Below are 25,636 nucleotides of genomic sequence, written 5' to 3' on the forward strand. Positions count from 1 at the left end.
TGGAAATTGTATTGACTTGAACTTAAAGATACAGTACAATTTTAGAAAATAAAGAAACAAAGGAGAGAAAAAAAAATTCCTATAATTATGCTCACTCAGATGTATGCACTCATGTTGGTAAAATTCCACATAAAAGTGAAAATTCAATCAGCCACCTGAATAAATGATATCCATATTTCCAAACATCTGAATATTAAAACAAAATTGGAATATTTTACTTTCTGCTCTCACAGAACAGTGTCCAAAGATAGGAATTTTCAATATATTTTGAATACATTTGAATAAACATCTGAATATTTGTAGATATTGCATATAATAGAATCAGCCTTCATTTTCCTTTCTTTTCCTTTCTTTATTTTCTTTTAAGATTTTATTTTTTAAATAATCTGTACACCCAATATTGGGCTTGAACTCATAACCCTGAAATCAAGAGTCACATGTTCTACTGACTAAGCCAACCAAGTGCCCCCATCCTTCATTTTCTTACACTAGTTTTCAGTGACCTTTAAACTAACCTAAATCTGGGACAGTTTAACCTTTGGGAGAAAGTACACAGAGGTCCTCCTAACCACATGTGTGGCCCCTTGCAAATATGGGAACAGTTTTTATATGTGTGACTTTTATTTTGCTGGAAGAGCAAAAGTTTTATCAGTTCTTCAAAATGTTTTATGTTCCAGAGAAAACTATCCTTCTTAATACAGAAATTAAGGTTTTGCAGCAAATGCAAAAGCACATTCATAGAAATAACCTTAACATCAAGTTGGAGGTACTGCAGACAGAGATTAGTCATGGTCTACCATATGACAGTGTTTTTATTATTGCCTTGTGTTGTTAGTTAAGTGTTGCCTGTTTCTGACTTTTCAGGTATTTGTTTCCTCAAATAGATGAAAGGTGTTTTGATATCAGCATTGAACTTTCTATTTCTTTCCATCTGCAGTTGTGCTCTGCACAAAAGAATCTCAAATACATGCTAATTATGTGAAGGACCAAGAAATCTAAATCTATAAGGCATTATTTCCCAAATTTGGCTACCTTCATGGTTTTTGCCACATCTCAGTGACATCTGATCATTTATTTCCTTGATATCTTTCATAAAACTGGCATCTTTTTAAAGCATATTATTTTATTTAATACATTAAATAATAAAAGAAAATCTTAAAAATCATTTTTACTTTTCATAATGCAAGACAACTGCCAAGTAAATACAATGAAACCAGGGTGGTGTTATGACATTTTAAATGTATATATTACTTTCTACTAGAAGTGCTAAGCTTGATGTTCTCCTTAGAAAGCAGATTAGTAAATTGGCAAATATGGCTAAAGACAAATTACAAATAAACCAAGACAGTGTCCTTAATGTAACTGAATATGCTAAAAGAAAATTAAAAAGGGAAAAATGTCAAATTAGGTGTTTCAGTGTCTTAATGTTATTCCTATGTGACACTTAAAGCTGCCTTGTTTACCAAGGACAGTTGTCTTAAGTTCTCGGAAATACTGATATGGGATGATCTTAATAGGACATAAATTTTGAGGATAATGCTATCTTGAATTTACAGTGTACCCTGAAACACTATTTCTAAAAATAGAAAACTGTGTATTTCTAGAATGAAGGAGAGCAGCCCCCCTAAATTATATTGGCCAAGTTTGTCACTGCGTTGTCACAGTCCGACAATAATGCAAGTGCGATGGCTAAGTTCTGCTACCTCATAGAAAAAAATTGTTGCATGAGATCAACATGTTATGGCCCCACTTTAGGGTACTGCCTTTTAAAGTTCCATATTAGTATATAGATTGCAAGAAGAGTTGTTTCACTTTCCCAAGATCATTCAGGTTTTGAAGCCATAGCTTTTACTCTGTGGCAAAGTTTACCCAAACAAGAATTTGAGAATATTATTATTTTTATCACTTGGTAAAAAAAAAATCACATAAAAATACTTTATAAATAAAGGGATAAATTAGGAATGTGCCAGTTTAATAATCATTATTATCTATATAAATATCAATGTTTACACCATAAGAATTCTAGTATTCATTGACATTTCTTTCTTAGCACAATTTACCATCAACACTTTATTTCTATTCTATCCAACAGCTATAGACAGTTGGTGTCTGGTTTCTAGAGTTAGCCATGGCCTTGTTTCCTTTTTAACTCTCAAAGACATCTTCAGTGTATGTTACCTGAGTTTTCACATGCAAAGAATTATAGCATTTAACAAAAAAGGTGATGGCAATTATATGATGGCATATTATATGAGCAGCTCATTTTAATATTAGCTATAATTGTTACATGTGTACATTTTTAAATAGAGTAAATTTTACCATGTGAATTTTGCCAACATTCAATTTTTAAAAATAACCCACATTCTCCTTGATTCATTCAGTATTTTGGAAACTATTCATTGTGTGTTTTGTCAAGTGGCAGGCACTTGGCAAATTTTCTGAAAATGACACTGTTGGAGACGGAAACATTTCTTGCTGTTAGGAACCTAATGTTCTACTTTTAACACTCACACCTAAACCTAATTTTTAAATGCTTTGTTGTTGTTGTTATTGTTGTTGTGAAGCAAAAATGTATGCAAAGTACAAAAGGACTAAAGATGGCTCAATGAATCATCACAAAATCCATATAATCACCAACCACAACTGGCAATAAAATATTGTTAGCACCCTAGGAAACAGCCTCACCTCCTTCCTCATTTTCTTCTTCTTTCCCTTCCCCCAAAGAAACCATTGTTTTGACTTTGAGCTCGATAGTTGAATTTTGCCTTTTATTAAATTTTTTAAAGGTTTATTTATTTTGAGAGAGAGAGAGCACTAGTAGGGGAGGGGGGAGAGAGAGAGAGGAGGCTAGAGAATCTCAAGCAGACATGGGGCTTAATCCCACGACCATGAGATCATGATCTGAGCCAAAATCAAGAGTCAGACATTTAACCAACTGAGCCACCCAGAAGTCCCTGCCTTTTATTACATTTTATATGCAGAAACAGCATGTGGGTGTGTGTATATGAGTGTATGTGTAGTATCTTTTGCTCAAATTTTGATTTTTCAGATTTCATTTTGCTGAATTTAGTAATAGTTCACCAATTTGTATTGTTGTATAATATTATATGAATATACTGTATTTTATTAATCCATTCTACTGAATTATGTTCTTATCTGTTTGGGTCATGTTTTGTTTTATGTTTATATCTATTACTAATAATGCAACTACGGATATTTCTGCACAAGTCTTTGAGTGGATATGTGCATGTGTTTCTTTTTGAAATAAATCTAGGGATGGACTTTTTGGGGGTGATTATCACTAGCAGACAATGCCAAAATGTTTTCCCACCAGTAGTGAATGAGTCCTAGTTGCTCCACAGTCTCCCACTTTTATTCAAGAACAGTTAAAACAAACCAACAAGGACGGTGAAGTGGCTAACCCAGAGAAAATGGAATTCAGGGATAATTCTAGACCTAACATTGATTTTCTTTTCTTTTCTTTTTTTTTTCTGTGTACACCCCTGGACCCCAATCAGTGTTGTGGTTGCCTTTTCCACATTTCCTCTACTCACTTTATTAATTGTCCCAATTTCCCTTGGGTGTCTGTGAAGTCCTCATGCTTTTTTGTGAAGCTAATTCCATCTTGGATACTAGTGGTAGGATAGTTAGACTAAAATAATTAATATAATCCCACCCTTGGCCTTGGATCATAGTTTCATATGTGTGAATTCCTATGTATTTGGCTAGTGATGCACGAAATTAGACTTTCTGAGGACTTCCTTCTTTTTGAGAGAATTTCTGGAAGAGTTTCTCTATGTTTTCATAGATGTAAATAAAGAGGCATAGAAGTTAGGAGTTGGAGTTAGCTTCTCCTGACTGCAAAGTCAAGCTACCTTTGGGTTGAAGCTGACACCGTGGAGGATAGAAGGGTGAGATACAAAGATTCAGAGTTTTTAAATACATAGTTGTGAAGCTAACCAGGGCACCATGAAGCTTATCCTACATTAGGCTTTATGATTATATATTCCAGTGCTCCCCAATTTAGTTTGAATGTTCTGAGACTTGCCTTGAAATTTATCTTACCTAATAAAACCCCACAGACAGTTATTTGATATGGATCGTTGGTGGTTGCTAATAAAAAAAAAAACAGTTTGCATTTACACACTGGAATATATGTGTGTGATAATGGACTCAGTCAAATAAGCATATTTACCCACAGCTGTTAACCTAATTTTAAAACATTGAACCTGGTAAGAGCTAAGGAAATCATCACAAATAGGAAAATTCATTACCAGAATTGATACTTAGGGATTTGCTTCCTTGCTGTAACACTCCCCTTTTTGTATATCCGCACTTGGCTACACACACGGGCAGAGAGCATTCCCAACAGGTTATGCACAGGTTCCTTACATGTCCTTACTGGGAGGTACAGAATCGCATAGGCCACTAAAGGCCCTAGGTGAAAGAGTAACTGGTGCCCCAATGCTCTTGTTTACAGAACACCACAGCATCCTGTGAGTTCCCAGTCCTCTTGGACAATACAGATGGAAGTCCCTTCCTCCCATGATCACATTATGAGTCCCCATGTCCTTTGAAACATATATTTCACCTTCCATACCTGCTCTGACACTTTTTGCAGTGGCTGGAGGACATCGTTTAAAATGAACTGGTTGATATGTATGTCTTGCTCCTGGAGTGTGCACGGCTCACCAAACTGATGAAGAGTTTGAGATGCTTGATCACATACATGAAGTTAAATTACAAGCTCTGTTTTTTTTTTCTTTTAATGTTCATTTATTTTTGAGGGGGTGGGGAACACAATCAGGGGAGGGGGACAAAGAGAGGGAGACACAGAATTTTATTTATTTATTTATTTATTTATTTATTTATTTATTTATTTATTTTTTCAATATATGCAGTTTATTGTCAAATCGGTTTCCATAACACACAGTGCTCATCACAACAGGTGTCCTCCTCAAAACCCCTCACCCACTCTCCCCTCCCTCCCACCCCCCCATCAACTCTCAGTTAGTTCTCAGTTTTTAAGAGTCTCTTATGCTTTGGCTCTCTTCCACTCTAACCTCTTTTTTTTTTTCCTTCCCCTCCCCCATGGGTTTCTGTTAAGTTTCTCAGGATCCACATAAGAGTGAAACCATATGGTATCTGTCTTTCTCTGTATGGCTAATTTCACTTAGCATCACACTCTCCAGTTCCATCCATGTTGCTACAAAGGGCCATATTTCATTCTTTCTCATTGCCACATAGTACTCCATTGTGTATATAAACCACAATTTTTTTTATCCATTCATCAGTTGATGGACATTTAGGCTCTTTCCATAACTTGGCTATTGTTGAGAGTGCTGCTATAAACATTGGGGTACAAGTGCCCCTATGCATCAGTACTCCTGTATCCCTTGGGTAAATTCCTAGCAGTGCTACTGCTGGATCATAGGGTAGGTCTATTTTTAATTTTTTGAGGAACCTCTGCATTGTTTTCCAGAGCGGCTGCACCAATTTGCATTCCCACCAACAGTGCAAGAGGGTTCCCGTTTCTCCACATCCTCGCCAGCATCTATAGTCTCCTGATTTGTTCATTTTGGCCACTCTGACTGGCGTGAGGTGATATCTGAGTGTGGTTTTGATTTGTATTTCCCTGAAGAGGAGCGACGTTGAGCATCTTTTCATGTGCCTGTTGGCCATCCGGATGTCTTCTTTAGAGAAGTGTCTATTATGTTTTCTGCCCATTTCTTCACTGGGTTATTTGTTTTTCAGGTGTGGAGTTTGGTGAGCTCTTTATAGATTTTGGATACTAGCCCTTTGTCCAATATGTCATTTGCAAATGTCTTTTCCCATTCCGTTGGTTGCCTTTTAGTTTTGTTGGTTGTTTCCTTTGCTGTGCAGAAGCTTTTTATCTTCATAAGGTCCCAGTAGTTCATTTTTGCTTTTAATTCCCCTGCCTTTGGGGATGTGTCGAGTAAGAAATTGCTATGGCTGAGGTCAGAGAGGTCTTTTCCTGCTTTCTCCTTTAGGGTTTTGATGGTTTCCTGTCTCACATTCAGGTCCTTTATCCATTTTGAGTTTATTTTTGTGAATGGTGTGAGAAAGTGGTCTAGTTTAAATCTTCTGCATGTTGCTGTCCAGTTCTCCTGGCACGATTTGTTAAAGAGACTGTCTTTTTTACATTGGATGTTCTTTCCTGCTTTGTCAAAGATTAGTTGGCCATACATTTGTGGGTCTAGTTCTGGGGTTTCTATTCTATTCCCTTGGGCTATGTGTCTGTTTTTGTGCCAATACCATGCTGTCTTGATGATTACAGCCTCTACAGTAGTAGAGGCTAAAGTCTGGGATTGTGATGCCTCCTGCTTTGGTCTTCTTCAAAATTACTTTGGCTATTCGGGGCCTTTTGTGGTTCCATGTGAATTTTAGGATTGCTTGTTCTGGTTTCGAGAAGAATGTGGTACAATTTTGATTGGGATTGCATTGAATGTGTAGATAGCTTTGGGTAGTATTGACATTTTCACAATATTTATTCTTCCAATCCATGAGCACGGAATATTTTTCCATTTTTTATATCTTCTTCAATTTCTTTCATAAGCTTTCTATAGTTTTCAGCATACAGATCTTTTACATCTTTGGTTAGATTTTTCCCTAGGTATTTTATGCTTCTTGGTGCAATTGTGAATGGAATCAGTTTCTTTGTTTGTCTTTCTGTTGCTTCATTATTAGTGTATAAGAATGCAACTGATTTCTGTACATTGATTTTGTATCCTGCGACTTCGCTGAATTCATGTATCAGTTCTAGCAGACTTTTGGTGGAGTCTATCGGATTTTCCATGTATAATATCATGTCATCTGCAAAAAGTGAAAGCTTGACTTCATCTTTGCCAATTTTGATGCCTTTGATTTCCTTTTGTTGTCTGATTGCTGATGCTAGCACTTCCAACACTATGTTAAACAACAGCAGTGAGAGTGGACATCCTTGTCGTGTTCCTGATCTCAGGGAAAAAGCTCTCAGTTTTTCCCCATTGAGGATGATGTTAGCTGTGCGCTTTTCATAAATGGCTTTTATGATCTTTAAGTATGTTCCTTCTATCCCGACTTTCTCGAGGGTTTTTATTAAGAAATGTTGATGAACTTTGTCAAAGGCCTTTTCTGCATCGATTGACAGGATCATATTGTTCTTATCTTTTCTTTTATTAATGTGATGTATCACATTGGTTGATTTGCGAATGTTGAACCAGCCCTACATACCAGGAATGAATCCCACTTGATCATGGTGCATAATTCTTTTTATATCCTGTTTAATTCGATTTGCTAGTATCTTATTGAGAATTTTTGCATCCATATTCATCAGGGATATTGGCCTGTAGTTCTCTTTTTTTACTGGGTCTCTGTCTGGTTTAAGAATCAAAGTAATACTGGCTTCATAGAATGAGCCTGGAAGTTTTCCTTCCCTTTCTATTTGTTGGAATAGCTTGAGAAGGATAGGTATTATCTCTGCTTTAAACGTCTGGTAGAACTCCCCTGGGAAGCCATCTGGTCCTGGACTCTTATTTGTTGGGAGATTTTTGATAACCGATTCAATTTCTTCGCTGGTTATGGGTCTGTTCAAGCTTTCTATTTCCTCCTGATTGAGTTTTGGAAGCGTGTGGGTGTTTAGGAATTTGTCCATTTCTTCCAGGTTGTCCAGTTTGTTGGCATATAATTTTTCATAGTATTCCCTGATAATTGCTTGTATCTCTGAGGGATTGGTTGTAATCATTCCATTTTCATTCATGATTTTATCTATTTGGGTCATCTCCCTTTTCTTTTTGAGAAGCCTGGCTAGAGGTTTGTCAATTTTGTTTATTTTTTCAAAAAACCAACTCTTGGTTTCGTTGATCTGCTCTACAGTTTTTTTAGATTCTATATTGTTTATTTCTGCTCTGATCTTTATGATTTCTCTTCTTCTGCTGGGTTTAGGCTGCCTTTGCTGTTCTGCTTCTATTTCCTTTAGGTGTGCTGTTAGATATTGTATTTGGGATTTTTCTTGTTTCTTGAGATAGGCCTGGATTGCAATGTATTTTCCTCTCAGGACTGCCTTTGCTGCATCCCAAAGCATTTGGATTGTTGTATTTTCATTTTCGTTTGTTTCCATATATTTTTTAATTTCTTCTCTAATTGCCTGGTTGACCCATTCATTCTTTAGTAGGGTGTTCTTTAACCTCCATGCTTTTGGAGGTTTTCTAGACTTTTTCCTGTGGTTGATTTCAAGCCTCATAGCATTGTGGTCTGAAAGTATGCATGGTATGATCTCAATTCTTGTATACTTATCAAGGGCTGTTTTGTGACCCAGTGTGATTTATCTTGGAGAATGTTCCATGTGCACTCGAGAAGAAAGTCTATTCTGTTGCTTTGGGATGCAGAGTTCTAAATATATCTGTCAAGTCCATCTGATCCAATGTATCATTCAGGGCCCTTGTTTCTTTATTGACCGTGTGTCTAGATGATCTATCCATTTCTGTACGTGGAGTGTTAAAGTCCCCTGCAATGACCACATTCTTATCAATAAGGTTGCTTATGTTTCTGAGTAATTGTTTTATATATCCGGGGGCTCCTGTATTCGGCACAAAGACATTTATAATTGTTTGCTCTTCCTGATGGATAGACCCTGTAATTATTATATAATGCCCTTCTTCATCTCTTGTTACAGCCTGTAATTTAAAGTCTAGTTTGTCTGATATAAGTATGGCTACTCCAGCTTTCTTTTGACTTCCAGTGGCATGATAAATAGTTCTCCATCCCCTCACTCTCAATCTGAAGGTGTCCTCAGGTCTAAAATAAGTCTCTTGTAGACAGCAAATAGATGGGTCTTGTTTTTTTTATCCATTCTGATACCCTATGTCTTTTGGTTGGCGCATTTAGTCCATTTACATTCAGTGTTATTATAGAAAGATATGGGTTTAGAGTCATTGTGATATCCGTAGGTTTCATGCTTGTAGCGATGTCTCTGGTACTTTGTCTCACAGGATCCCCCTTAGGATCTCTTGTAGGGCTGGTTTAGTCGTGACGAGTTCCTTCAGGTTTTCTTTGTTTGGGAAGACCTTTATCTCTCCTTCTATTCTAAATGACAGACTTGCTGGATAAAGTATTCTTGGCTGCATATTTTTTGTGTTCATCACATTGAAGATCTCCTGCCATTCCTTTCTGGCTTGCCAAGTTTCAGTAGAGAGATTGGTCACGAGTCTTATAGGTCTCCCTTTATATGTTAGAGCACGTTTATCTCTAGCTGCTTTCGGAATTTTCTCTTTATTCTTGTATTTTGCCAGTTTCACTGTGATATGTCGTGCAGAAGATCAATTCAAGTTACGTCTGAAGGGAGTTCTCTGTGCCTCTTGGATTTCAAAGCCTTTTTCCTTCCCCAGATCAGTGAAGTTCTCAGCTATTATTTCTTCAAGTACACCTTCAGCAACTTTCCCTCTCTCTTCCTCCTCTGGAATACCAATTATGTGTAGATTATTTCTCTTTAGTGCATCAGTTAGTTCTCTAATTTTCCCCTCATACTCCTGGATTTTTTTCTCTCTCTTTTTCTCAGCTTCTTCTTTTTCCATAATTTTATCTTCTAGTTCACCGATTCGCTCCTCTGCCTCTTCAATGCGAGCCGTAGTTGTCTCCATTTTATTTTGCAGCTCATTGATAGCATTTTTAGCTCCTCCTGGCTGTTCCTTAGTCCCTTGATCTCTGTAGCAAGAGATTCTCTGCTCTCCTTTATACTGTTTTCAAGCCCATTGATTAATTTTATGACTATTATTCTAAATTCACTTTCTTTTATATGGTTTAAATCATTTGATCAGTTAGTTAGCTGTTGTTATTTCCTGGACGTTTTTCTGAGGGGAATTCTTCTGTTTTGTCATTTTGGATAGTCCCTGGAGTGGTGCGGGACTGCAGGGCACTTCCCCTGTGCTGTCTTGAATAACTTGCGTTGGTGGGTGGGGTTGCAGTCAGACCTGATGTCTGCCTCCAGCCCACCGCTGGGGTCACAGTCAGACTGGTATGTGCCTTCTCTTCCCCTCTTCTAGGGGCGGGATTCACTGTGGGGTGGCATGGCCCATCCGAGCTACTTGCACACTGCCAGGCTTGTGGTGCTGGGGATCTGGTGTATTAGCTGGGGTGGATCGGCAAGGTGCACAGGGGCGGGAGGGGTAGGCTCAGCTCACTTTTCCTTCTGCGATCTGCTTCGGGAGGGGCCCTGTGGCACGGGGAGGGAGTCAGACCCGCTGGAGGGATGGATCCGCAGAAGCACAGCATTGGGTGTTTGCGTGCTGCAAGCAAGTTCCCTGGCAGGAACTGGTTCCCTTTGGGATTTTGGCTGGGGGATGGGCAAGGGAGATGGCGCTGGCGAGTGCCTTTGTTCCCCGCCAAGCTGAGCTCTGTCATCCGGGGCTCAACAACTCTCCCTCCCATTGTCCTCCAGCCCTCCCGTTCTCTGAGCAGAGCTGTTAGCTTATAACCTTCCAGATGTCAAGTCCCGCTTGCTGTCGGAACACACTCTGTCTGGCCTCTCTGCTTTTTCAAGCCAGACTCGGGGGCTCTGCTTGGCTGGCGGGCTGCCCCTGCCCTGGCTCCCTCCCACCAGTCCATGGAGCGAGTACCACCTCTCCGCCCTTCCTACCCTCTTCCGTGGGCCTCTCATCTGCGCTTGGCTCTGGAGAATCCATTCTGCTAGTCTTCTGGCGGTTTTCTGGGTTATTTAGGCAGGTGTAGGTGGAACCTAAGTGATCAGCAGGATGCGCGGTGAGCCCAGCATCCTCCTACACCACCATCTTCCCAGGATCCTCCAAGACACAGAATTTTAAACAGGCTTCAGGCTCTGAGCTGTCAGCACAGAGCCCAATGTGGGGCTTGAACTCACAAGCTGTGAGATCATGACCTGAGACAAAGTCAGAAGTTTAACCAACTGAGCCACCCAGGTACCACCCAGGCATCTCTGCTTTTAGTCCTTGGTATACGGAGATCAAATTGTTGGTATCTGGAATAACAAGCTTATGAAATTTGAATATTATTAACTTTGTGCTGAAGTTGCCATACTGTTATTGAGCTCAGGCATAAACGAATTTATTGTCCTAAAGGAAAATGAGTTTGAACAACTATTTATTTTGGGTGATCTTATTTTTTCATGAATGTACAGTAGCAGATTCTTTGGACTCAGTTTCTTTTTCAAAGCCTTGCAGCATAATGGTTAAATATTTTGGTTTTGGGAAACTGAAGTGACTAGTGGAAACATTGTGTTTCTTCATTGGCAAAATGGGGATAATTAAAGGAATAACACTGTTTTAAGGATTAAGTGGGAGAATGTATGTGAAGTTTTTAAAGTTATTCCTAGGACATGGTGAATATTGAAAAGCAGCTATTGTTGGTATTATTATTTACCTCAGAAAAACTGGTTAGCAAGAATATTTCTTTTCCACAAATCTTAATTAAGCATGCACTCATGGAATTTATAGTCTAGTAATGGAAACAGACAATAAGCAAATCAGAGCACAGACATTGTAACAAATGCTATGAAGCAATCATGGGACTGGCTATAGCGTATGAAGATTGGGGTGGGTGACAGTGTTAGATAAAACAATAAGGGATGACTTCTATGTAAAGGTTATTTCTGTTGAAAAGTAAGAAGGGATAAGCCATACCAAATACTGGTTTAGGAGGTGAAGAGAAGAAAAGATTGTAGGAGGAAGGAGTATATGTGTAAATGTACTGGAGATTGGCCAAGTTTCTAGAACTCAACAAACTTGGGTAACATGATGATGTAAGGAATAGCACATTCTTCTGTTCCTGATGCTTTTGGAGTGTGAGGATTCTCACTGGATTCTATGGCCTGATGAGAATGTGAGGTCGAATGGGATCTCTTTGAGAGCAGAGATTTGTGTTATATAAGCGGTGGAGATTCACAAGAGGTGATGTTAAGAGAGCAGAGAATACAATGCATAGGAACTTTTAATAGAAAAGATTCAAAAGGTTTTATTTTGTTGACATATATGTCTTGGGAGATTTATTTTGACATATAAAATGCCCTCTATTTAACTGATTGTACCTATAAAATAAAAATAAACCGAGATTTGTACCAACAAAATATTGAAGCTGATGTTAGGAACGAATGAAACACGAATTATTTAAAAAGAGCTCAAGCATAAAAATGAATGAGTTTTTGTATATTTTTTATTCTACTTACCTACATATGTCAGAGAAAGAAAAAATATAGATTCTGCCTTTATGATGCCAAATACCAGTGGGTTTTAAGATACCTGAATGAAATGACAGATGTTTTTATATCTCACCCAAGCGTTTGCTGTTATATTACCCTGGGAGGATACAATGACGAGATTTTTCCTCTCACAAAACTTAGATCCTTATTGAATTTCTGGAAATGTGAAATACATAGATTAAAATTTAAAATTCCATAAACTGCATGATTAATCTTTAGTGTCAAACATCTAGAATATGTACCAAAATTTGAATATTTAGCATCTTCTATATAATTGAACTTTCACTGAACATCAATCAAGTATTTGTTTTATGTTTTTCTTGAAAAAAATTTTTAATGTTTGTTTATTTTTGACAGAGAGAGAGAGAGAGACAGCATAAGTGGGACAGGCACAGAGAGAGAGGGAGACACAGAATCCGAAGCAGGCTCTAGGCTCTGAGCTGTCAGTACAGAGCTCAACCCAGGGCTTCAACTCACAAGCCATGAGATCATGACTTGAGCTGAAGTCAGAAGCTTAACCGACTGAGTCACCCAGTTGCCCTCTTTTTTTTTTGTTGTTTTTTTCTAAGCCACTTTTATTTTTCTACTAAAATCAATTTTTTTTTCTGATTATAAACATGAACTCAAAACATGTTTGTAATCATGCATAAATGCAAATAATGCATAAAACTGTAAACATGAAAATAAAAATATAATAACCTAATTTACAACATGGAGACTCAGATCTAAAGGGGGAACTGGGAATCTGTATTTTTTTTTTTTTTTTAATTTTTTTTCAACGTTTTTTATTTATTTTTGGACAGAGAGAGACAGAGCATGAACGGGGGAGGGGCAGAGAGAGAGGGAGACACAGAATCGGAAACAGGCTCCAGGCTCCGAGCCATCAGCCCAGAGCCTGACGCGGGGCTCGAACTCACGGACCGCGAGATCGTGACCTGGCTGAAGTCGGACGCTTAACCGACTGCGCCACCCAGGCGCCCCTGGGAATCTGTATTTTTAAGAGCCTTCCCGCCATGCTCCGCCCAGGAGTACACATCACTGGTTTAAACACAGACTGAGTTGCTCAAATTTTAATGTGCAGATGAATCGCTTGTAAATTTATTAAAGATTTTGATTCAGGAATCTCAGTGGGGCCCAAGGTTCTGCATTTGTATTAATATCTTTAGGAGATATTCATGCTGCTGGTCCAAGGTTCGTGGTCAGATGGCTTTCTCACGTTTTTTTAGAAAGCTTTTAAGGATGAGGAGCACCTGGGTCAGGTTAGGCATCTGACTTCTGTTCTGGTCATGACCTCCAGGGTTTAGGAGTTTGAGCCCCACTGTTGGGCTCTGTGCTGACAGCTCAGAGCCAGGAGCCTGTTTCGGATTCTATATCTGCCTCTCTCTGTGCCCCTCTTCTGCCTGCACGTTCTCTCTCTCCCTCTCTCTCTCTCTCAAAAATAAATAAACATTCAAAAAATAAAAAGCTTTCAAGGATGAAAAATTTACAACCTTTTCGGGTATTGTCTTTGACAAATTTTACTCAGATTACAAAAAATGTTTTTCAGGATGGTAAGTTCATTTAAGACTAATTTAAATATTGGTTCTCTCTCTTTATAAGATTATTTTTTAAACTAAAGTGTACAAGAACAAGTAATCGCTTCTAAAGACTATTGCATTTGGATAGATGCTGTTAGCTAGAAGTTCACCTTTATGTTTGTGCTCAGCGCACTCAACGGTCAAGTGCATTTTCTTGAATCATTATCAATCTATTTCCACCCAGGCCTTCTTATGGAGTTAACAGTTCCGCAGAATGCTTTTTCTAATGATGAGACTTCATTTATTTCTAGACAGCCTACCTATAAATGAAGTCTTGACTCCTCAGAATTCTGAAGAAACAACCGATGTTGAATGAAAGAGGTGCTTTTTTCTTTTTTTAAGACAAATCTGGAAACAATCCCAGATTATGTATCAGTCCCATTAATTTAGACCTCAGCTGGGAAAACTCTAGAGAATAAAAACTTCATTTATTATAATGTAGGGGTTCATTATTTTTCTTCCTGGAAAACATCTGTTTTTAGTTCTTCTCAGCATGTGTTACATAAAAGCCTGGAAGCAGCTTCTATAGATTCAGGTTTTAGTTACATGGTTGGACCTGTGGGTATAAATCTAACAGTGGTCACTTTATAACAATAATTACAATGGACCTATTTTCAGGGCTGTGTGTCTGGTACCGTGTGAAACACTTAATAACCATTATCTTAATCTGACATAAAAATGTCAAAAAAATGCTAGAATACTAGCATTAACTCTATTTTAAAGATGATAACTTTGTGAAGTTTAGCAAGGTTAAATAACATGCCCCAGGCCATTAAATAGTAAGTGATAGAGGAAAGACATGCTAAATCTAGAAAGCAGAACTAGTACTTCCTAACTTCAAAATGTATACTCTTAACTTCTCAACTCCTTTTTTTTTAACCTCTCTCTGGCTCAGTAGGCATCCTCAAGTATGATAAAATCTGTCACTGATACTTTTATATGAAATAATCGATTTATTTACTGTTTTGGTATCTAACAGATGATGACTCTAAATAAATTATTGGTGCAATTCTACAAAGTGGTATTCTTTCTAAGCAAGTATCCTTTCTATTTTTACTTAATGCATTTTTCCTACTTGTCTGCCAGATGATGGTAACACCAGTAACACAGCACCATCATGCTTGTGTCATTTAGTTGTTAGTATGAGGAGTTGCTATAAGTGAGCAAGCCAAATGATTTAACATTTCTTCCCTTCCCTTGAAGAAACTTGAATAGGGTGCATTTGTCTGACAGAGACAGAAAGAGACACACAGAAGGCAGGGGAAAGGAAGAGGGAGAAATTTTTTTTTAAAGACATTTTTGTATGGATGAATTAAATGGTGGTACAATTCCATAGTGATGATGTCCAATGGGCTAAGCACAGTCTTTTCTTAAAGTTGTTGAAGGGATTTGAAAATTTCTTTATCAGAGAGCTGTTATTTCTTCTTAAACTAGTAGGATTTAGGTCATAGGATTAGAGCTCTATTAGGCAGTGTTCAGCAGTGCTCTAGAGAAATGATGAATTGAGGTCCAAGAAGGATTTTCCTAGCAGAGAACTTGCCTCCGCCAGCACCAAGGCCTTTCTCTTTGAGAGCTCCTCGAAGCTTTGTCTAGCCCATCGTCCCCTATATGGGTGCTTTATGAAATTTAAATGTTGTTTAAAGTCATTATGGCAATTGAAGTGCAAGATGTAAGGCTGGCTATGTTAGGTTTTATGCAGATGTGTGGCTCAGTTTTTATAACGTTTCCTATTTATAAAGCTTTAAAGGAATGAAAGAGGAGATTACTTGCTTACTAAGTTGATCCATGCCAGTGATTACTCTTAAAACTTCATCTCCCATCCACATTCTCAAACCTGGTTAATCATGCAATCAGCTTTCGTCTGCCATATGTAGTCATCTATTTACCTATACATACACACATATACGTACATATATTTTATATATGTAAATTGATGAATGAGTGTAATTGAAGAAAGATGATAAATATGGTTTGTGTGTGTATGTACATATGTATGTATGTATATTCAGGGTAATGTGGCAGTGGTTTGATTTCTGATCAGATCCATTCTTTACCATATATTTACAAAAGTAAAATGAAGATAGGGATGGGACACTTTACATTTTAAGTTTGTAATTTTAAAAATTTTACCATAGAAATAACTAACATTCACTGAATGCTGCTAAAAATGAAAATGGCAGTTGTTGCAAGGTTTACATTGGCCCTAGATCTGAAAAATGTAATTCTCTTGTGTGGGCAGCAGGGAGAGGGGAGTTGGACCTTGGTGCAAGAGGAGAAGCAAGGTCTAGGAATTCTAATATCTTTCCAAAGTCAGCCTTAACTTCTGGTCTACTTGCGGGGGGTTTCTGCCAGGTTCAGGCATTGAAATCTGAATCACAGGATATTATGTGGCTTTTTGATCACTCAAAGTAGGTAATTTCAATTATACAATTATAGTACATTAACCATTAGTATGAGTTTTCAGATCAGGAACTTTCGCTGTAATAAAGACTGGTTTAAAGTCTACAACCAACCTCCATCGTGCCAGGTTCTAAACAATCAAAGATAAATGAACCGCCCTTGCTTTCAGTGCAAGTGAGAGGAAAAAATACACATACACACACCCTGGGGGAAGAAAAAGCAGCAAGACTGAGTTCTCCTTAGTAGTTCAATTGAGAGGGGAGAGGCTTGTCTGGTGGTTTGTGGGAGTGAATCTAATTATCAGTCTCTTACTTTCATTAATAGGTTGGAGCAAGTTAACTTCGTAGAGGAGGAAGAAGTAGACATTACATCTGAATTCTTGAACTACGTTATGATCATTTAAGCATTACTTAAAATAGTTTAAGCATTCACAAAAATTGTTTCTTCTTAATAAGTCCTTCATGAGGTTGGGCAGGTAGACAGGAAGAACATCAACTATGGAAAAGGCAAAAATATACTTACAGATGGGAAGACAGAGCATTCTGGAAAACTGGAGAGTACACTTTAATACATTTTAATTTACATTTATGCAGTTTAATTAGCTAGACTAACCCTCAGTGAAAAATGTCATTTTCATCCATTGTAATACCTTCCTGTAATTCTGTTTCATTTCTCCTTTCTCCCCAGTGGTCTGTGAGTAAAAGTCCTCTTGGATGTAGTCTATATGTTTCCTGACCAATATTTTTGTTTTCTTAGCCTCACGAGCCAAAAATCTGATGATGACTATGAAGATTATGCTTCTAACAAAACATGGGTCTTGACTCCAAAAGTTCCTGAGGGGGATGTCACTGTCATCTTAAATAACCTCCTGGAAGGATATGACAATAAACTTCGGCCTGATATAGGAGGTATATTAAAATATTTTGTGATATGGCACAGGCAGAGGCAAACACATTGGAAGAAAAAATTAGCATACTTTAATAATCAGAAATACTTAAATGATCATTATATGTTGTAAAGATGGATACAGAATGTATAAATAGCATTCAGGCTTGGAGGTGGGAGGGCATTGATAAATGCAAAATGAAGAAAGATGATCTTCAAGTGAGGCCTGAGAACTAGAAATTCAAAATTTCCTAGATATCTTAGACAAAGGCTGTAGAAGAAATGTGACAATTGATTTATGAAGTAATATCAAAATGTTATATGTTATATGTATATATAATATCAAAATGTTATGAAGTAATATCAAAATAATAGTAGAAGAAAGGATATATTAGTTACGTACTTCTGTGAAATAAAATATTACAACTCTCAGTAGCATATAATAATAAGCAATTATTTAACATTTTGCCAGGGGTGGTCTAATCTAAGCTAAGCCAGGTTAGGGCTGTTCATTTAAGAAAGCTGTATTCTCATTCTACTCCTGGGAGCAGCAGACTAGCCAGGAGTATCTTTATCATGAAAAAAAAACACAAAGAATGAGACAGAAAGTAGAAGCTCATAAGGCTTAATGCTTGGGCTTAGAACTTGTGTACTCACTTATCTGTGTAGTATTAGCCAACACAAGTCAGATGGTCAAGCCTCAAGTTCAGAGGCAGAGAAGTAGCCTCACTGGAGTAAATGCAGGGGCATAGATGCAGGGACTACTGAAGAATTCAATCCAACACAGAAAATTAGGGCATGGCACTTTCAGGGAAAGTGGATAAAGATGAGAGAAAATGTACTTGTTGACTTGAAGTACAGGATGATATTATGAATCCTTGTTCATTAACTGTTAAATGAAAATGGAGCACATCCATTTGGTCATGGATGAAATACTTCATGAGTTTTAATATCATTCATCTTTGACAAATAGGTGTGTATTGAGTTTCCATATGGTTTCCTCATATTATTTGATGAGTCACACGATTGAATAAGTCATTTAGGAAGATTGATTTTGTGTTGGCTGAAGTGTATGAGAATTAAGTGGTCATGAAAGGAATCAACAGAGGGAAATATTTTAAAAGAAACTTACAATATTTGTTGCACTAAATGTCTACTTCGTGTTTCTAATGCTTAGTTTTTCTAGATCACTAAGTAGTTATTTTTTCTACATGGGTCAAGTCAGATTATGATGCCCAAAAGATTCTGGGGCTTGAAGAAAAATGGTAAAATTCAGGATATGTAGAGAAGGCTAAAGAAAATCTAAGCAGTGTTTTCTTATTTGTTCATCTTAATGTAATTTTAAAAGTTAATCAGTTTCAAAACTCTAATATGTTTAGTTACTGCATTTACGTGCTTAAAAGGAGATTTTTTGAAAGTAAACAGTTATTTAAATGTAATAAATTAGTCACCGACACTAAATTAGTTGTGAATAAATCACTTCTAATGTGGCAAAATAAATCTATTTCTAGAATAACACAGACTAAAACATTAAAATGTTTAATTCACATATCTTTATCATTCTCTTTAAAGTGAAACCAACGTTAATTCACACAGACATGTATGTGAACAGCATCGGTCCAGTGAATGCTATTAATATGGTAAGTTTCTAATGGTTTGTCAATTTTATTAACATATTAGAGAGGAGATGTGGTATCATAAACATAGCAAAGAATATGCTAACAAAAAATCCATAAGGTAGAGATAGTCATTCAGATTTTTTTATTGTAATATGAAGATAATTATTTTTTATAATTTGTTATGAGACTTAAATGTGATCATATGTGTACAAATTAATTTTTGTAAATATGTTATACTTTTAAAATTCAACAATCATTGCTTACTTGGTAAGTACTCGTTAATACAAAATAAAATACAGTTTTCCACTAGTTTTTGGAAAATGATGGGGTAGAGAGGACAGAGTTTGCTTCATACTGGAATTATTTGTCAGAGAAAATAGTGCATTAGATATAATGATAAAAGTAGCTTTATTATTATTAGATTCTTTCTGCCCAAATCTGACATAAGAAACTAGTAGAATAGAATAGAGTAGAACATGCTATAACATAATACCTAACCTAACATAACATAATATTAGTGATACTATAATTTTGAAATGGTGTTTATCAAGCTAGCAATAAGGACACTCTATTGAGTCAGAGAGATGAGAAACTTTAAGTGTTCTCATGTACAGTGATGGTAAAGTATATCACCTGCATACTCCAAGCAAGTAAGTTCATTTGTTTAACAATGAAATACCAACAGTTTTCTTCCTTATAAATAAAATTTTCAGCATATTTAGCATTCTAATGCAAAATGTAAATATCTAAGAAGCTATATGGGTAGTTTATTTAAACATAGAACTTTTAACTTCAGGAGTACTAGTCCCCAGAATTGTAATTGTTATCCCAGGATCGCATTTTATGAAATGCTGGTTCAGTGAAAAAAAAATATTTTATTTTTGTGGGATTTATTTATTTATTTATTTATTTATTTATTTATTTTTGCTTCTTGCCAAAATGTAGTTTAGAATTATTTAATTACTTTATCTACTGGTTCGTCAGTAATTAGTTGATAAAGAATTTCATAAGATAGGTTCCTTCCTTACTACTTACAGACAACAAATATGGAACAAAGTGTTATGTGGCTTACGCCAGTGGAAATGTAGTCAGCTACAGTGAGACACCTCAGCAGGAGGTGCAAAGAAATCGCACAGAGCGATGCAAGTGAGGCAAAGGAAGAAGATTTTAGTCTGATCCTGACAGGCTATGTATTTTTGGGTAACCTTCCTGTTTTATGTGTGTTCTTCATTATAAAGTGGTGGTTGGCTGATGGTATTAGACAGGAAATGTGGATGATTCCCAACACTCAGCTCTCATATTCTAAGAACACTGAGTTTTTTCTTATTTATAGGCATCAGTGAAATTGTTATAAAATAATGTTAAATAATATTTAAATATGACAAACCAGAACTTGGGGGTTCAGATTCCAGGTCTAATGGTCTGAATTCACATCAAACTTACTTCTCTTTAAGTACAGTCAATCATTGCCAATTTAGTGATGTATACTTGAGCATAGTCATTATAGAATCATGTCTCATCACAGCACTTTGTGAATGTGCTTTGTGATGGAGTTAGCACATTAGTAAAAATTATTTTTTAATTGGTTAATTTCCTCGTTATTAGTGAAAAGGACAACTATAATAGTAAAAATATTTTAAAAGTTACCTTGCATTTGGTTTTTGCTATCTGCCAGACCAAAACCATTTTATGTGAATTCTCCTTTTCCATCTTCACACTACCTAACAAGGCAGGTTCTTAAAGATCCCAAGTTTATTTTGAGGCAACTGAGCCGTTCTCCAGAGCTCCAGTTGAGGACTGTTTTGAGTATTATGGACTTTGTTCACTCTTTAGCAGTGATTCTGAACGTAGGTGATTGTTTTCCTCAAGATACATGTGGCAATGTCTGAAGATATTTTTAGCTATCACAATATGCAGGGGGTTGCGTTGGGGGTGGTGGTGTTACTGGCATCTAGTGGGTAGAGGCTAAGAATGCTACTACTAAGCATTCGAACATACACAACACAGCCCCCACAACAAAGAATTAGCTGGCCCAAAGTAACGTGAGAAACTGCTGTACAGACACTGAATGCAAATGACTATATTACAACTATGATCTTTTGCTAGAATTCATCTAAACAGGTCTATTTTTTTATCAATTTGTCTATAAAAGATGGATGTATCTCCTTAGCAAAGCTTTTGCCTTCTTTAAATTAATTAAAACCAGAGTACGTTTGCTTTATGTTGGTAATGAGAATACAAATGGTAAATACAAACAAATGTTCTACATTACAATTCTGTGTTTAAAATGTTCTATTTCACCTTTTTTTAAAAAAAAAAACAGGAATATACAATTGACATATTTTTTGCTCAAACGTGGTATGACAGACGTCTGAAATTTAACAGCACCATTAAAGTCCTCCGATTGAATAGCAACATGGTAGGGAAAATCTGGATTCCAGACACTTTCTTCAGAAACTCCAAGAAAGCTGATGCACACTGGATAACCACCCCTAATAGGATGCTGAGAATTTGGAATGATGGTCGAGTGCTCTACACTTTAAGGTATTCTTTTGAAAAATAAAAAGAGTAATCTCTGGGAATAAAACAAAGATCACCGACACTCTCTTGAAACAAGAGGAATGAAAGAAATTTCAAACCTACATCAGGGTGTGCATGTTTGATCAAAACAGTATGTGGTAGTACAAAATTTGTATTTCTTTCTGTTTTCAATATGCTTTGCAAAGTCATAGGTAGAACTTATTTCTTTGACTAATGTAAGAACTCTGTTTTCTCACACGGACATGAAATGTCCCTTGACTTCATAAGGTTACCTGATCTTTGTGCCTGCCTTGGCTTTTGCATGTGTGTCCTGCTACTTTAAAATAAGGAGACTGAAACACAGTTACCATTGGAATCACCAGTTGTTATGCTTGGAAATGTCTCTGTTTCCAAGGAAACCATTGCTAAAGGAGAAATTTTGGTGTGGAGATCTCCTGTACCTCCTTTTCTTTTCTGCACAATAGCAAGTAACTACAATGAGTTCTATCTGCCAGCACCCACTCCCCACTACACTGATAGGCTATTTGACTTAATTTATTGGCTATTTTGGGAATAGACTTCTTTAGGGATAAGTTGAAGGAGGTATCTTTTATTTTCAGAACTTAAATATGAAATAACTTTTGGGAGATTTTCTACTTAAATTCCTGTATGCCATTATCTTAGCACTTTATTTTATCTATCTATCTATCTATCTATCTATCTATCTATCTATCTATTTATTTATTTACTTACTTACTGATTTACTTATTTATTTATTATTTTAAAAATGTTTGTTTTTGAGAGAGTGCAAACGGGGCAGGGGCAGAGAGGGGGAACAGAGGATCTGAAGCCGACTCTGCCCTGACAGCAATGAGCCCAATGTGGGGCTCAAACTCACAAACTACAAGATCATGACCTGAGCTGAATTTGGACACTCAAGCTACTGAACCATTCAGGCGCCCCTTATACTTACATGCATTTAAAATGTTTTTATGTTGAGGTTTCAAATGGGTGAAAGTATATTATTAAACATCATAATAGGTAAGTATATAAACTTAAGAACCAGACAGATCTGACTTTGGTTCTTAGCTCTATTTGACTATCAATATGAATTAGGGCAGCTCACCAGAATTTCTATGTATATGACTTAAGGGCAGCTATCTGGTTGCAGGGGTCTTGGTGCTAGAAGGTATATCTCAAAGCTTTATTAGTAAGTTTAATGTTTTTACTCGGTTACATTTTTATTTAGAGGAATTAGGTAGGAATTGATGGAGATTATTGGAAATAAGGCACCACCACCCTCATGACACATTCCCCCACCCAAGATCAGTAACTAGGAAAAATGGCCACAATTACAAAAGAAATTCATTGCGTATAGTTTGTATTCATCATGGGTTTCATTAAATGAGAGATAAGGTAATGATTGAAATTAGAATCTAGTGGAAATCAAAGTTTGATAAATCAGAGCTCAGTCTGGCTTTTGCAAAATTGAGTCACTCACACTATCTCAAGTCCCTTTATTGTCCTCATAACTATAGTCATTTTTCAACTTGTAGTAACTTGTAGAATCTCTATCCAATATTTAATTATGGAAGTCACTTCAAAAACCCCACTTGGAAGATTCAAAGTTTGAATGAGTTGTGAATCTATAGAGATGATTTTATTCTTGTAGCCAATCTATAAGTTATGAATATTTGTGCACAGATTATATATGTGTGTATCTATTTTTGTATCTGCAATCTTTCTAAAGGTGTTTTCAATTTTAATAATTCCAGTTGAACTTGAAAATAATACAATATCAAATTAATTATAATTTCACTTACAAATAAAACTAACCTTTTCTTTGGAAGAGCATATAATTTTTGAATGACAATGATTAAAACCTTCATGTTTAGAGACAAATAATCTTGGGTTCAAATCTCAACTGTGCTGCTAGTTTTGTGACTGAACAAGTTAAAGTACATTAAAGCGATAATAACATTTATTAAATGAGAGAAAAATTTATCATACCCAGTGTCACATAGATGATTAAAGGCTGAATAATTATTACTTATATTTTAAGATCAGTAGTTGCTCTATTATACCATAGAAAAATGAAATCTCCCCAATTAATAATTATGCTGAGTTATAAAATCTTTTAAAATAAATTAATATTTATAAAATAATACTTTTATTATTTCAAGATTATTCTATGTACTTTGTAAGAAATATAGCTAACAAATAAGAAATCTTAAAAATAATCAACCTACTGCCATTACAATTTTAGAGTATATTCCTACTTGTCCAAAGATGGTCAAAATATCTGGGACTCCATTAAACTTCTCCATCCTAGAGTCCTAGCCTATATCGAGATCCAGAAAATCTGTAACTTTAATAAACACCCCAGATGCAAACTAATTGAGGTTCACTGGCAAACATTTTTCTTTTCTTTTTTTTTTTTTTTAAATTTTTTTTTTTCAACGTTTTATTTATTTTGGGACAGAGAAAGCCAGAGCATGAACGGGGGAGGGGCAGAAAGAGAGGGAGACACAGAATCGGAAACAGGCTCCAGGCTCCGAGCCATCAGCCCAGAGCCTGACGCGGGGCTCGAACTCACGGACCGCGAGATCGTGACCTGGCTGAAGTCGGACGCTTAACCGACTGCGCCATCCAGGCGCCCCAGGCAAACATTTTTCAAACATGTCTGTATATGTGTATTTAACATTTCTTGTTTGCTATTAAGTATTCTTCTACTCTGTAACATCCTGTCTAATGGCTTCATAGTGTTCCATTATAAGAATGCATAATACTCCATTGTGAAATATAAGTATGTTAAAACTCACATATAGTAATTTAAATCTAACAGCTACCAAGTACTTACAAACAGAAGGTTCTGCTTTAATTAGCAGATAAGATCTGAGAATTATCAGCATTCATTTACATGCAAACAGTAAATGAGCTTAAGTTCCTAAAACAATTTGTTCTGTTAAGTTAAATATATTCACCAAGCAATCTCATGTGTGCAATTAATTTGCCAAAAAAATTACGTGGTCATAAATTTTGGAAAAAATGGAATTGAAGCCAATGAGATCCTATTGTTTGTTCTGTGAAAAGGAATGGACTACATTAAGTCTTAAGTAATTTTCTCCTGGACTTGGTGGGTTTCTTCAGGGAGAATCACCTTGAATTATCAATAGGAATATGAGATATATTCTCCAGGAACAAAGATTAAGAATAGTCATTAAAAATTGTATTCATGTACATTCTTAAAACTGTGTCTAAACTCTTTCTATTTGTGTTTTATATCCTTCTGTTTAGGTTGACAATTGATGCAGAGTGCCAATTGCAGTTACACAATTTTCCAATGGACGAACATTCCTGCCCCTTGGAGTTTTCCAGCTGTAAGTAATCTCATTCTGTATTCTGTATCCTCTCTCACCGACAGTTTCCTAATTGCAATGCCAACTAATTGGGATACTCCTAGAGAATGCAGAAACAAGCAATGTTGTTGACTTTGAAGACTTTGACAGTTACTTTCATCATAATACCAGCTTAACCCTATTAGAGTGATTCCTGCAAAAAAGGATCTATTTTATTAGAATTTACAAGTAGCTTTCACTGGGGCATAAATTTTTAATAAATTCGTAGTGGTTGCCTGGAGATATTTTTCTTTTCTTTTTTTTTAATTTGTGTTTATTTTTGAGAGAGAGAGCGCGCACTTATAGGGGAGGAGTAGAGAAAGAGGGAAACACAGAATCCAAAGCAGGCTCCAGGCTCTGAGGTGTCAGCGCAGAACCCAATGTGGGGCTCAAACCCACAGGCCCCACATCATTACCTGAGCTGAAGTCCAAGGCCTAACCTACTGAGCCACCCACACACCCCACCCAGAGACTTTTCTCAAGAAGGATTGTAAAGCCAGGCCTGAACTCAATGGAAAGGTATAATGGTAGGTTTTACATCCTTCTTCCTGGCTCCCACCTATTGGCTCAGAAGAAGAGAGTAGCAGCATCTTTGCTATTTATTTTCTCCCTTGCCCAGCAGGAGGTACATAGATTTAACAGTGTCATCTGCTTATTTCAATTTCAGTATATGCGTTAAGGATAGCAAAATTGAAAATTACCCACTTCATCTGGAGTTTGAATAATATCTAGAACTAGTTATCTACCAGTGAGTAAAAGACTAATTTTTGGTGTCTTTTGGGTCTAGTCCAAATCCCAACTCCATCACTATAGACTTGAGCAAATTATTAAATCTTGCAGGAATCCACAGTCTCAGGTGCCCAGCAGAGACTTTGAGATGTGCCCTCCCACAATATTGTTTTGTTGATGTAATATATGTAAAATGCTTGATATGCTACCTCACACACAATAGGATTCAGTAAAAAGCTCTATTATTTTTATTAATTATTATTATTATCAGGCAATAGACTA

General features: G+C 36.5%; 1 protein-coding gene across 2 annotated transcripts in view; it reads left to right on the forward strand.

Annotated features, from left to right (window-relative positions):
• Positions 1-25,636, forward strand: part of GABRG2 (gamma-aminobutyric acid type A receptor subunit gamma2) — a 116,575-nt gene that overhangs the window by 16,991 nt on the left and 73,948 nt on the right. For both annotated transcript variants that reach the window (XM_058722536.1, XM_058722544.1), the window contains exons 2-5: positions 16,960-17,111; positions 18,661-18,728; positions 21,031-21,251; positions 24,525-24,607. In XM_058722536.1, the coding sequence (XP_058578519.1) occupies positions 16,960-17,111; positions 18,661-18,728; positions 21,031-21,251; positions 24,525-24,607 (524 nt within the window). The remainder of the gene's footprint in view (positions 1-16,959; positions 17,112-18,660; positions 18,729-21,030; positions 21,252-24,524; positions 24,608-25,636) is intronic.

The sequence above is a fragment of the Neofelis nebulosa genome, chromosome 1 (genome assembly GCF_028018385.1).
Source record: "Neofelis nebulosa isolate mNeoNeb1 chromosome 1, mNeoNeb1.pri, whole genome shotgun sequence".
Classification (NCBI taxonomy): Eukaryota; Metazoa; Chordata; class Mammalia; order Carnivora; family Felidae; genus Neofelis; species Neofelis nebulosa.